This window comes from Pelodiscus sinensis, chromosome 8 (genome assembly GCF_049634645.1).
Source record: "Pelodiscus sinensis isolate JC-2024 chromosome 8, ASM4963464v1, whole genome shotgun sequence".
Classification (NCBI taxonomy): Eukaryota; Metazoa; Chordata; order Testudines; family Trionychidae; genus Pelodiscus; species Pelodiscus sinensis.
Window position 1 is genome coordinate 56,046,320 of NC_134718.1, and position 12,624 is coordinate 56,058,943.

Sequence of the window (12,624 nt, forward strand, 5' to 3'; positions counted from 1 at the left end):
CGGCGCCCCGCTTATGCAAATGAAGCCTGGGAAATTCAAATCCCGGGCTTCATTTGCAAGTGCGGTATGCCTACATTACCCTCCTAGTTCGAACTAGGAGGGTAGTGTAGACATACCCCCAGGGATTTCATTGTTTTATATTTGTACACTGTCATTTCAATCTGATTCACTCCCCGGCAATGTTGCATGTTTTGGAAGTGTTGGTGTAGCGATACCAGTCCCCCACAACAACCAGGAGTCATACACAAAGCAAGCTGCTCACTGGTCTTTGATAAGTCTCACTGGAAATCACTGCTTTGAGTCCCTGCCTTTTGCCTGTTTATTCAGCTTCTGGAGCTATCCCAACAGAACACTTCCCAGTGACAGGCACATCTGTTAACGCTGTCAGTGATGCTAAGGACTCTGGAAAGTGAATTAGAAAAGTATGATAGGGAAGCACCACTACAAGGTGACTTATCTAGTAAAATCAGAAAAAGAAGTGACTCCAGGAAAAATTACATTTACCTCTGCCGGTTTCTGCCATTTCATGGCAATTTGGGGTGTATATAGGAGCCAGGAGCTCAGTACTTGCACTTTGAAATGATGGGCACCTCAGCTCTTTAACTCAGCAGGGACAACATAATAAAGAGCACATTATTTAAAGCAAGGTTGAGAAAAGACTCACTAACTGACAAGTGCCCCTATGTGGTAGATGGTGGAGCTGGCAATGCAAAGAGATAATGAGGGTCTTTAAAAATGATAAAAGATGAGTAAAATGCTGTTTTTATTAAATGGACATTTGAATGCATTTTATGAATTACAAATCAAATAATGAAAGACAAGAGGCAGTCACAAACTAGAACATAATTACTAAAGGAGAGTGAACGAAGAAGAACATATATTCAGATCTATAATTCTAGATGGAGAACGTGTGAGAGCTAATGTAGCAGACTCGTGTCCTCTGTGGATTGGGCACAGAAGAAGTCCTCTAACACACATTCACCAGCAGGTTACATACTTTCTCTGGTCAAAGAAAGGTCATCCCAAGCATCAGATGCCGCAGCAATTCAAATTCTGAACAAGCCTACATCTGACAGCATCCTCCTGGCCAGTACACCATGAACTGAGATACAGCCTCCAGAGCTAAAACACATGAGCAGCTGCAGCTCGATTTTAAGACCCAAGACTCTCAAGCAGGGGGTGTAACAGACTCATCCTCTGTGGAACAGCACAGAGGGGTACACATAACCAGCCAATCACCCAAGGGTTCTGTTAATGCCAAAGTTAAGTACGTCTGGGACAGCAATTGGGAAAAGGAAATTGGATATTTGTGAGATGAGTGTGTAGTATATTTCTTATTATTCTTTGCTCTTGGAAAACCCATTAGGTCAGTTTCTGGGAGGTGGGGGGAGGAAACCTTTGCAGGGTTCTCTTTATATCACAGAGGTCAAGTTCTTGATGCAGGAGTAGGATTTCCCCACTCCCACTTGCAGAAAATAAAGCATCACATAACAAATGCCGTTGATTTCATGGGATCTTATTGAAGCATGCAATCCTCACAGGCCTTTGTATGGATCACTGAGCCACCTGACCTTCATATAGATACATGACAACAGGACTGCAGCGAACACACACACACACTTTTGAGCTGCCTCACGATCAGTTTTTTATGGTGAGCTTCCTACTTGGCAATCTGGATATAGATGTAGGAACTAGCAGTGTACAAGGTGCTACAGCACCTACAGGCTCCCAGCCTAGAACCCAGGGACCGAGCTGCCTCTCCAAGCACCACGGGCTCTGCTGCCAGCCCTACACCATGCGACTCAGCTGCTACCCCATGCTCCAGGGGCTCTCCTGCTGGGTCTGGAATCTGTGCGCTGGTGAGATATGCTTTTGCCACACAAACTGGGGACTCTGCTGCCAGCCCTGTGCCTTGGGTCCCAGCTGCTGGCCCCACACATTGCAGCTTGCTCCCAGCATTGGCTGGGGGGGCAGAGGGGAAGAGGGAGGACAGGAGTAAAGAGGGTGGTGTTAGCACCCCCAGTCTCAAAACTGTTCCCATGCAACTGGGTGTGAATATTACTTCTCAAAAATACAATTGATGTGAAAATAACAGAAATCTCAGTACCTGAGCAGATGACACTGGCATCCTCACGATGGACACAGTTGTGTCTTCCCCACCCCTGGTGTGAGCACTGCCACAGAGAGGATTCATTCCCTCTGCACTGCACGTCATCCAGAAGAATATTTCCGGAGCCTTCACCAAAGCGGGCATTCATGGGGGCCTCAGTGGCCTGGCCACATCCGAGCTGTCTGCACACAACCTGTGCATCTGCTATGTCCCAGGCATCATCACAGACTGTACCCCAGCTTCCACTGTAGTAGACTTCAACGCGACCGGAGCACCTGTCCTGTCCGTTCGCCAGTCTCAGTGATATGGAAATATCCGTGGCTGAGGTTATGTGATCTGAAAAGGTTGACAGGAGACAGAAGAGAAAATAAGGTTCTGTAATAGCCACTGGAATCTGTTACTTGGATGAAGGGTGGTTTTTTTTTAACAATAAGAGAAAGCACATTGATGGTCAGATTCTGTACTATGAGCAGATTCTGCTGAGAGGAGTTGAGAAAAGATTAATCAGTAAGGGTATGTCTACAATACAGCACTAATTCGAACTAACTTAATTCGAATTAGTTAATTCGAACTAAGCTAATTTGAACTAGTGCATCTAGATCTAAAAACTAGTTCAAATTAGCATTTTGCTAATTCAAACTAGCATGTCCACATTGAGTGGACCCTGAACGAAAGTTAAGGATGGCCAGAAGCAGTGCCAGCAGGGCATCAGATTAGGACTTGAAAGAGCGTGGAGCTGCTGTCTCAGGCTAGCTGAGGGCTGTGCTTAAAGGGACCCGACCCCCACCCCAGACAGACAGTTCTCAGGGGTTCCCTGCTCGCTAGTCTAACTCGATGAGGGACAGCAAAGCAGTCCTGGCTTGGAGTGCCCTGAATGCCCACACTCGGCACATCACAGCACTCGGCCATCAGCCCGGCTGCACTTGCCTCAGGCTCACATTCGGGGGGCGGGACAATCAGGTGGCTGCAGGAGAGCTTCCATCCCGTGGAGCCTGTAGAGCCACCCCAGTCCTCCCCATCGGGGGCTCGTACCCCATTCCTCCCTCACCTCCCTAGCCCCCCTTCCTGATGTACAAAATAAAGGACACGTGTGTTCAAAAATAGATACTCTCTTTATTGAACAAAACTCGGGGAGACTGGGAAAAGGAAGTGGGAGAGGGGAAGAGAGAGGGTGGGAGAGGGGAGGGCAACTAAAATGATCAGGGGTTTGGAACAGGTCCCATATAAAGAGAGGCTAAAGAGACTGGGACTTTTCAGCTTAGAAAAGAGGAGACTGAGGGGGATATGATAGAGGTCTATAAAAGCATAAGTGGTGTGAAGAGGGTGCATAAAGAAAAGTTCTTCAATAGTTCCCATAATAGAAGGACAAGAGGACACCAAATGAAATGAATGGGTAGCAGGCTTCAAACTAATAACAGAAAGTTCTTCTTCACAAAGCAAAGAGTCAGCCTGTGGAACTCCTTGCTGCAGGAGGCTGTGAAGGCTAGAACTAGAACAGAGTTTAAAGAGAAGTGAGATAAAGTCATGGAGGTTGGGTCCCTGGAGTGGTATTAGCCGGGGGTAGAAATGGTGTCCCTGGCCTCTGTTTGTGGAAGGCTGGAGATGGATGGCCCGAGACAAATGGCTTGGTCATTGCCTTCGATCCATCCCCTCCAGGGTACCTAGTGTGGGCCGCTGTCGGCAGACAGGCTACTGGGCTAGATGGACCTTTGTTCTGACCCAGTACGGCCATTCTTATGTTTTTATGTTCTAAGCTCAGGGCTCAGGGTCGGTTGTCTCACTGGACCACCTTGATTTTCATGCAAACCTGCTCCTGGGTGGCCAGACTGGCAGCTATTCTGCCCTAGATGGCCACTTTCCTGTGCCTGGTGCGGAGGTCGTGGACGTTGGAGGCTTCCCCCCAAACCTCGATGAGGTCCCTGATCTCCGCACTAGACCAGGAGGGCGCCCACCTACTGTGGCCCCGGGCAGGCTCCCGGGAGCCGCCAGCCTGGTCCTGGGAAGAGGCGGAGGGCTGGGTGGCAGCGGGTGGCTGGCTCGTGCTGTGCCAGGTGCTGGGTCTGCTGGCTTTATGCTGGCAGGCTTGCACCTGGCATGGGCACCGTAGCCAGACCGTGCCCCTTTAAGGGCTCCGGGGCCGGGAGGGGGGCAGACAAGTTTCCCTGGTTGTGCCCAGAGTGGCCACCAGGGCAAGCTGGGGAGGGCTAGCCTCCCACTAATTCGAATTAAGTGGCTACACAGACCTTAATTCGAACTACTTAATTCGAACTAGGCGTTAGTCCTTGTAGAATGAGGTTTACCTAGTTCGAATTAAGAGCTCCGCTGGTTCGAATTAAGTTCGAACTAGAGGTTTGTATGTGTAGCACCTATCATAGTTAATTCGAACTAATGGCTGTTAGTTTGAATTAACTTTGTAGTGTAGACATACTCTAAGTCAGTAATAGTTCCTGAATTTTTTTGCCAAGCCCCAAACCCACTGGGTTGGGCCTGCTCTGTCAATGGTATTCTAGGTAACAGACACTAGCTGGGGATTACTGGGGTGCAACGTACACTGGCAACATTCCTTCCACTTCCCACCAGAAGCACTGGATTCTCTGGGGAGAGTGGCATGTAGAAATTATCTCTACGTTCTAGATGAGTGAGGTATTTCCTCTGAATTCAAATAAATTATTTAAGCCACCATTGGACGGCTGGCTGTATACATGCTAAGCAATTTTTAGAAACATACTGAAGAGGGAAACTGGGAGGGCAGATATAAGTATTTGGTGGGAGGAAATTAGTAATTGATATGCATTTCTTTAGGTGTGATAGCAAAATTGCTTTTGATTCCTAACATGTAATCTTTGTCGTCATCTATGAACTGATTATGATAAAATACTGATATTTAACAGGATAGCTTTTTCATCCATAGGAGAGTTTGTCAGCTACAATGATATTTGGTAGTGGCATTCTGAAGTCATAATTAATGAAGGACCTGAAAAGAGCTTTTGAGAGAGTGTAGCAGATGAAGAAAGAAAGGGTGCTGTTGAGAACTAAGATGGAAGACTATCTGCTGTCCTGCCACCTTTTGAGGTTTTCACTGCAGAATTGGCCCAGGCTTTTAATTTAGTGTTGCCCTTCTGATCCAAATTTAGTGGTACTTTCAAACTGGACTAGCATATATGGCTGTAGGTACGAGCTAGAACCTGGAATTTGCTTTAATGTGGGCTTGTAACCTGCTTTGCTAGCAGTGAGGGTACAGACTAAATCGGAGACCTGCACGACAGACTGCTGGCTAAACCAGAGCTCTGCCACAACAGCCTGGCTGAAAATGGCAATAGAAGCCAGGCCCATGCCTAAGGGACTAATGGGAAACAGCTGTGGGCCTCATTAGCCAGCGGCCTAGATAAGGTAGCCAGAGGGGGAGGAGCTAAAGAGTGCTTCCCCAGCCAGAAGGAGAGTCTAGCTGAGTTTTTGTTGTGAACAAAAAAAAAAGTTTTGTGGCTAGAAGGTGGTGGGAAATTGGCATGGACAGTAAAAGGCATAGGTGACTGCACCATAAAGGGTCTCAGGTTGATTTGTGGACCAAGAAGGGATCCCAGGATGAGGGGCCTGGGTGAGGACCTTGCCACACCTCATATTCCTCCAATGCCTTCCCATGTGCTGAGAAGGGCAGACAAATTCTCTTACAACTTCCGGGGAAAGAATGATAGAGTGGCTCAGCTTACTGTAGCACAAAGGACTATGGGTGATATCTCCAGAGGTCCTAGTGATATATGGGGGGAGTGCAGAACCAGTGAAAGTTTCAGAGGGGTGGCCATGTTAGTTTGTTTAAAAAAAAAAAGGAATGAGTTGTTCCATGGCTCCTTAAAGATGAATCCATTTATTTGGGCATAAGCTTTCATGGACTGAAGAACACTTCATTGGATGCACGAAGAGGAAAGTACAGTTTGGCAGGAATATATATACCTGGGCTATGTCTAGACTGGCATGATTTTCCGGAAATGCTTTTAACGGAAAAGTTTTCTGTTAAAAGCATTTTCAGAAAAGAGCGCCTAGATTGGCACGGACGCTTTTCCGCAAAAGTACTTTTTGCGGAAAAGTGTCCGTGCCAATCTAGATGCGCTTTTGTGCAAAAAAGCTCCGATTGACATTTAGCCATCGGAGCTTTTTTGTGCAAAACAGTACTGTGCTGTCTACACTGGCCCTCTTGTGCAAATGATTTGCACAATAGGGCTTTTGCCCGAATGGGAGCAGCATAGTATTTCTGCAAGAACACTGACAATCTTACATGAGATCTTCAGTGTTCTTGCGGAAATTCAAGCGGCCAGTGTAGACACCTGGCAAGTTTTTCCGCAAAATCAGCTGCTTTTGCGGAAAAACTGGCCAGTCTAGACACAGCCATGTGGAAAGATGAGGGAGGACTATACAGAGGACGAGTGCTAATGAGGCCAATTTGGTCAGGGTAGATGTGTCCCACTCTCAACAATTGATTAAAAGATGAAAATACCAAAAGGGGGAAAACCACATTTTGCAGTCAGCTAGCCGCTATTCAGTGTTCCCTATTCAGACCCAGTCTGATAGTGTCAAGTTTGCATATGAATTTCAGCTCTGTAGTTTCCACCCGGAGGAGCCCACACAGCCACCCTAGTCCTCCCCATTGGAGGCTTGTACCCCATTGCTCCCTCACTTCTTTTCACTTACCCCTCCTTCGCCCCCCCTTCCTGATGTAAAAAATAAAGGACATGTGTGTTCAAAAATAGAAACTCTCTTTATTTAACAAAAAGGAGGAGGGGGGGCAGGATTAATCTCTGGGGAGACTGGGAAAAGGAGGAGGGAGAGGGGAAGAGAGAGGGTGGGAGAGGGAAGGGGGAAATCTGGGAGGAGGGAGCTGGAAGGGAGAAGCCAGGGGAAGGAGGAGGGGAAGTATAAAACTATGGTGTGCCATATCTTCAGTACTGTGTACAGATGTGGTCTCCTCACCTCAAAAGAGATATTTTGGCCTTAGAAAGGGTTCAGAATAGGGCAACTAAAATGATTAGGGGCTTGGAACAGGTCCCATATGAAGAGAGGCTAAAAAGACTGGGACTTTTCAGCTTAGAAAAGAGGAGACGGAGGGGGGATATGATAGAGATCTATAACATCATTAGTGGTGTGGAGAGGGTGCATAAAGAAAAGTTCTTCATTAGTTCCCATAATAGAAGGACTGGAGGACACCAAATGAAATGAATGGGTAGCAGGCTTCAAACTAATAAAAGAAAGTTCTTCTTCACAAAGCAAATAGTCAACCTGTGGAACTCCTTGCCACAGGAGTCTGTGAAGGCTAGAACTATAACAGAGTTTAAAGAGAAGTTAGATAAATTCATGGAAGTTGGGTCCATGGAGTTCTATTACCCAGGGGATAGGAACGGTGTCCCTGGCCTCTGTTTGTGGAAGGCTGGAGATGGATGGCCCGAGACAAATGGCTTGGTCTTTGTCTTGAGTCCATCCCCTCTGGGGTAGCTGGTGTTGGCCTTGTCGGCAGACAGGCTACTGGGCTAAATGAACCTTTGGACTGGCCCAGTACGGCTGTTCTTATGTTCTAAGCTCAGGGCTCAGGGTCGGTGGTCTCACTGGACCACCTTGAATTTCATGCAAACCTGATCCTGGGTTTGCATGTGGCCTTTGGTGGCCAGGCTGGCAGCTATCCTGCCCTAGACGGTCACTTTCCTGTGCCTAATGTGGAGGTCATGGACTTTGGAGGCCTCCCCCCAAACCTCGATGAGGTCCATGATCTCCGCACTAGATGAGGCAGGCGCCCGCCTCTTGCTGCCTCATGCAGGCTCCTGGGAGCCGTCAGCCTGGTCCTGGGAAGAGGGGGAGGGTTGGGTAGCAGCGGGTGGCTGGCTCGTGCCGTGCCAGGTGCAGGGTCTGCTGGCTGGGTGCTGGCAGGCTTGCACCTGGCACAGGCACTGTAGCCAGACCGTGCTCCTTTAAGGGTGCCTGCGCCGGGAGGAGGGCAGAAGAATTTCCCTGGTTGTGCCCAGAGTGGCCACCAGGGCAAGCTGGGAAGAGCTAGCCTCCCACTAGTTCAAATTAAGTGGCCCTTATTTCGAACTACTTAATTCAAACTAGGTATTAGTCCTCATAGAATGAGGTTTACCTAGTTTGAATTAAGCGCACCGCTAGTTCGAATTAAGTTTGAACTAGCAGTTTGCATGTGTAGCACCTATGAAAGTTAATTCGAACTAATGGCTGTTAGTTCGAATTAACTTTGTAGTGTAGACATACCCCCAGAGAGTATAAAACAAACCTGTAGAAAACCTTTAAATAAGGGAGTAGTCACAAAGTTCAGATGTAGAGCAGGTGACAAACTCTACTCGGAGTTAGACATCTCACCTACTTACACACTTTTGAAAATCTTGTTAGCTGCTCTTTAGGCCCCCAAATGCATTAGAAAATCTGGCCCTTAAGGGCATGTCTAACAGCCTGAGGAAACAAGGCCCTCAGCAAGGGCTGACAGAATTGGACTGGCATGGCTTATGCTAACACACTAAATATAGCTGAGCATGAAGCATATGGTAGTTGTTACTCAGGCTCCGAAGTTGTACCCTCCATGCACTTCGAAGTTTGAGCTCCACCCCAACCACAATTTCCAAATGCTTTCTCCAGAGCTATATTTAGAACATTAGTGCAAACCACATTAGCCCAGCTGTATTGACCCAGGCTAAGGGCTTGGTCCCATGGGATGTGTGGACATACCCAAATGGGGTGGGATTTGGGGCTCCTAAGTAAGTTTTGAAAATGATGGAGGATCCCAAATCACTTTTGAAAATTGTGTTTTGGTCTTCAACAAGGGTGCGATCAGGGCAGCTGACAGGATTCTTGGTCCTTGGGCAAATGGGGGGAGGCATCTCTGCACTGCCAGAAGGGGTGGAGTATGGGGTGAAAGGTACAGGACACTGGGCTAGCCTCCCTCAACAGATGCTTAGGGCTGTCTTGAGTGTCCTACCCAAGGTTCGGGTGGCAATTTAAAGAGTCTGGGGCTCTGGGTGCTGCCATAGTAGCAGCAGCAGTGGCCGGGAGCCCTGGGCTCTTTTAAATCAGTGGGGCAGCTGCCCACATTCTCCCCCCCTGCTTCTTGGTGGGCCCAAGTGTGATAATGTGAGGGGCTGTGCCCCCTCAGGGGCTAGGGATGCCAGGTGTCCGGTTTTGAACTCGACAGTCAGGTATTTGAGCTTTCTGTCCAGGAAACAAATTGAGAAAATACTGGACATATAAATGTCTGGTATTTTCTAATTAAGTAAGTTTTATTATTATCATGAGTATCAGTACGTGAGCATGTCTACCAGCCAGGCAGAACGCAACTACACAATAGAGAGGGTGGGGGTGGGGCAGGGTGGGATGGAATCCCCAGGGCTGGACTTACCCATGTGCCCTTCTGGGACCATGCACGGGACGGGCAGCACCCGAGGATCTGTGTGCGCCTGGGCCAGCCCGCTCCCCACCAGCCAGTTCCCCCCACGCTCCATCCCCCGGCCAGCCCCGCTTCCCCCGACCCCCTCCCAGCCAAGCCTGCTTCCTGCTGGCCAGTTCCTCCCCCAACCCCCTGATCTCCCCGAGCTAGCCCCACTCCCCGCGACCTCCTCCCGGCCAGCCCCACTCCCCTCCTGGCTGGTCCTCACCCCCCTCCCTGATCTGAGATCAAGGTGGTAACCCTATCAGGGGCTGATCTAAAGCCATTGAAGTCAAGGAAGTCTTTCCACTGGCTTTAGGGCAGGCCCTTGGTTTCCATTGACTGCAATAGGAATTGAGGTTTTCCAGAGCATCACAGAATCAGGCCCCTCCCTTTGTAATATTTTCTATATAAAGTAGAACGTTAGGGTTATGAACAACAGTTACTAGCCAGAGTTATGAACTGGCCAGTCCACCACACACCACATTTGGAAACAGAAGTACAGTCAGGCAGCAGCAAGGGACAAAAAAAATAAGCAAATACAATACAGTGCTGTGTTAAACATAAACTAATGAAAAAAGGGAAAAGTTTAAAAAATAGTAAGGAAACTATCTCTGTGCTTGTTTTATTTAAATAAGACAGTTAAAAGCAGCATTTTTCTTTTACAGAGTAAAGTTTCAAAGCTGCATTAAGTCAATATTTAATTGTAAAGTTTTGAAAGAACAATAATAATGTTTTGTTCAGAGTTACAAACATTTCAGAATTTCAGACAATCTCCATTCTCAAGGTGTTTTTAACGCTGAGATTCTATTGTGTGGTTTTTAAAAGCAACATTGCTTATTAGAGATTCAGTCCTGTAAAACTTTGTTCAGGTAAGTAGACTCAATGATTTTGAAGTCTTGGGTGTGAAGGATTTGGTCTAAAAAATTTTGCACAATTTTCCCACTCTAAGGGTAGGTCTACACTACCACCCTAGTTCGAACTAGGGTGGTTAATGTAGGCAACCGGAGTTGCAAATGAAGCCCGGGATTTGAATTTCCCGGGCTTCATTTGCATGTTGCCAGGTGCCACCATTTTTAAATGTCCTCATTCCACGAGGAGTACAGGTAGTTTGGAATAGGAAGCCTAATCCGAACTACCTAGTTCGTGCCGTGTGTAGCCGAGGGTACGGAGTCCGAACTAGCGGACAATTAAAAATGGCGGCGCCTGGCAACATGCAAATGAAGCCCAGGAAATTCAAATCCTGGGCTTCATTTGCAACTCCGGTCACCTACATTAACCACCCTCGTTCGAACTAGGGTGGTAGTGTAGACATACCCTAAGATCAATTGATATGCAAAGAGAGGCTTTAAAGACCTAATCTGATTAAATCGCATCAGAGCCTTGTGCAGTAAGGTCAAACCACAATGAGAATAAAAACAAAGATTATTAGGTTTCTGCTGTGCTGGGATTTTACCACCTGTAGTCCTCTTAATCCTCTTGAATGATGAGCATCTCTCTTGTTTCAGACATAATTAAATGTAACCATCTTTTTCAACCTAAACTATGTACATTCACCTATTTTTTTCTCCTAATTGATAAAGAGACTGTTATCAGAGGGATAGCCACGTTAGTCTGTAACTGAAAAGAAAACTTAAAAAATAACAAATAGTCCTGCAGCACCTTAAAGACTGACAACATTTGTATCTTTCATGGGCACAACGCACTTCTTTATACCAAAGCTCATGATTCCATCTACAAATGTTGTTAGTCTCTAAAGAGCTGTAAGATTATTACTGGTAGTTATTTTTAAATTTTTTTCAGTGATGTACATGCTGGTCCTTTGAGTTCAAATTTTCTCATTAAAGATAACAAATTTACATGAAAAATTTTGAGATGTTGAGCTGGGGCTAATCTTTAAACACTTCATTCTTTGCTGCACATAGACTCAGTATTTTAAATTTATATGCTGCTGGGTTTGGGTTTTTTTTTTTTTTTTTTTTTGCCTCTGACACTGCTTTTTGTTGTCTCTATCCACATTTTAGAACCTTAACTGTACTAAGTAACTTAATTGAAATGGAAAACCAGAATATTGTAGAAGGAATATTTGCAAATTGAGGTTCCTGAAATGCAGAAGTTTGTAACACAGAAAACAATCACAATCATTACTGCTTTCCATTTCCAATTTAGAATATAAACTCTAAGGTTTTGACATTGGTCATGGAACTAAGAGATAAACTGAAATAGAAGTTTCATTGTACTAAGCCATTTAGCAATTTCACTAATGTTTTTACTGTTATTATGTTCAGCTGCCACCAATTTCCAACAAGTTATATTTTTCTGTAATGAAATCCAGTCTTTAATATTTGTATGCAAAAATGAAAAAAGCCATCTGATAAGTTTTAGATACAGTACCTGGGTGATGCAGGATAGTGGCACTGAATAGCAGCATCCAGGTGAAAATCATCTGAGGCTCCATTTGTCACTTGGTTTTCTGCTAACCTAAACAAATGAAGTTTCAGAATTTATATGAACTCTAGTCTATACAGGAGGGGGTGTGCCCATGAAATTTGATCATGCTTCTTGAACATCCAAATCAATGTCAAGGAAGCAATTTAGAGGATATTTTTATTTCACAGTGTCTATAGACCAAGACATCCACAGATCGCTATCTCTCCAGAAAAGAATGGGACTGATTCCAGACACAAACCAAATATTTGTGTGGCCATGCATAATGCCATACTTCGATGTAATTGTTCCAGGAAGTGATGGCTCCCAGATGTTATGATATCAAGGAAGGATGTCAACACAATAACTTCTTAGCTTTCCAAATGCCAAAGGGCCACACTGCAGACAATAAGTCTATTGTTGCAGGAATCGGCCTGCCTTTTGATTAATTCTTTTTTATTGGAGTCTTGATGTACTAACAAAGCAGTTTGTCATAATGATCAGGAAGAAGTTACTGCTCCCTGATCCCATGAGCAGTAGGGTTGGTTCTATGCCATGTCCAGGGTAGACCTGAACAATCTTGAGGCTCTTCAAAAGTACACTAATTGATCATAATCCTCAACAGGCCATTTGTCCTCTTTTATTGCTGGAAAACTGCAGTGGCGATCCAGCT

At 46.0% G+C, this 12,624-nt stretch overlaps 1 protein-coding gene across 1 annotated transcript in view; it reads right to left on the reverse strand.

Annotated features, from left to right (window-relative positions):
- Nucleotides 1-12,007, reverse strand: part of LOC102452020 (scavenger receptor cysteine-rich domain-containing protein DMBT1-like) — a 56,426-nt gene extending 44,419 nt beyond the window's left edge. Inside the window, exons 1-2 of the mRNA XM_075935784.1 lie at nucleotides 11,919-12,007; nucleotides 2,108-2,446 (exon numbers count right to left, since the gene is read on the reverse strand). Of these exons, the coding sequence (XP_075791899.1) occupies nucleotides 2,108-2,446; nucleotides 11,919-11,982 (403 nt within the window). The 5' untranslated portion in view covers nucleotides 11,983-12,007. The remainder of the gene's footprint in view (nucleotides 1-2,107; nucleotides 2,447-11,918) is intronic.
- Between the last annotated feature and the right edge of the window lie 617 nt (nucleotides 12,008-12,624).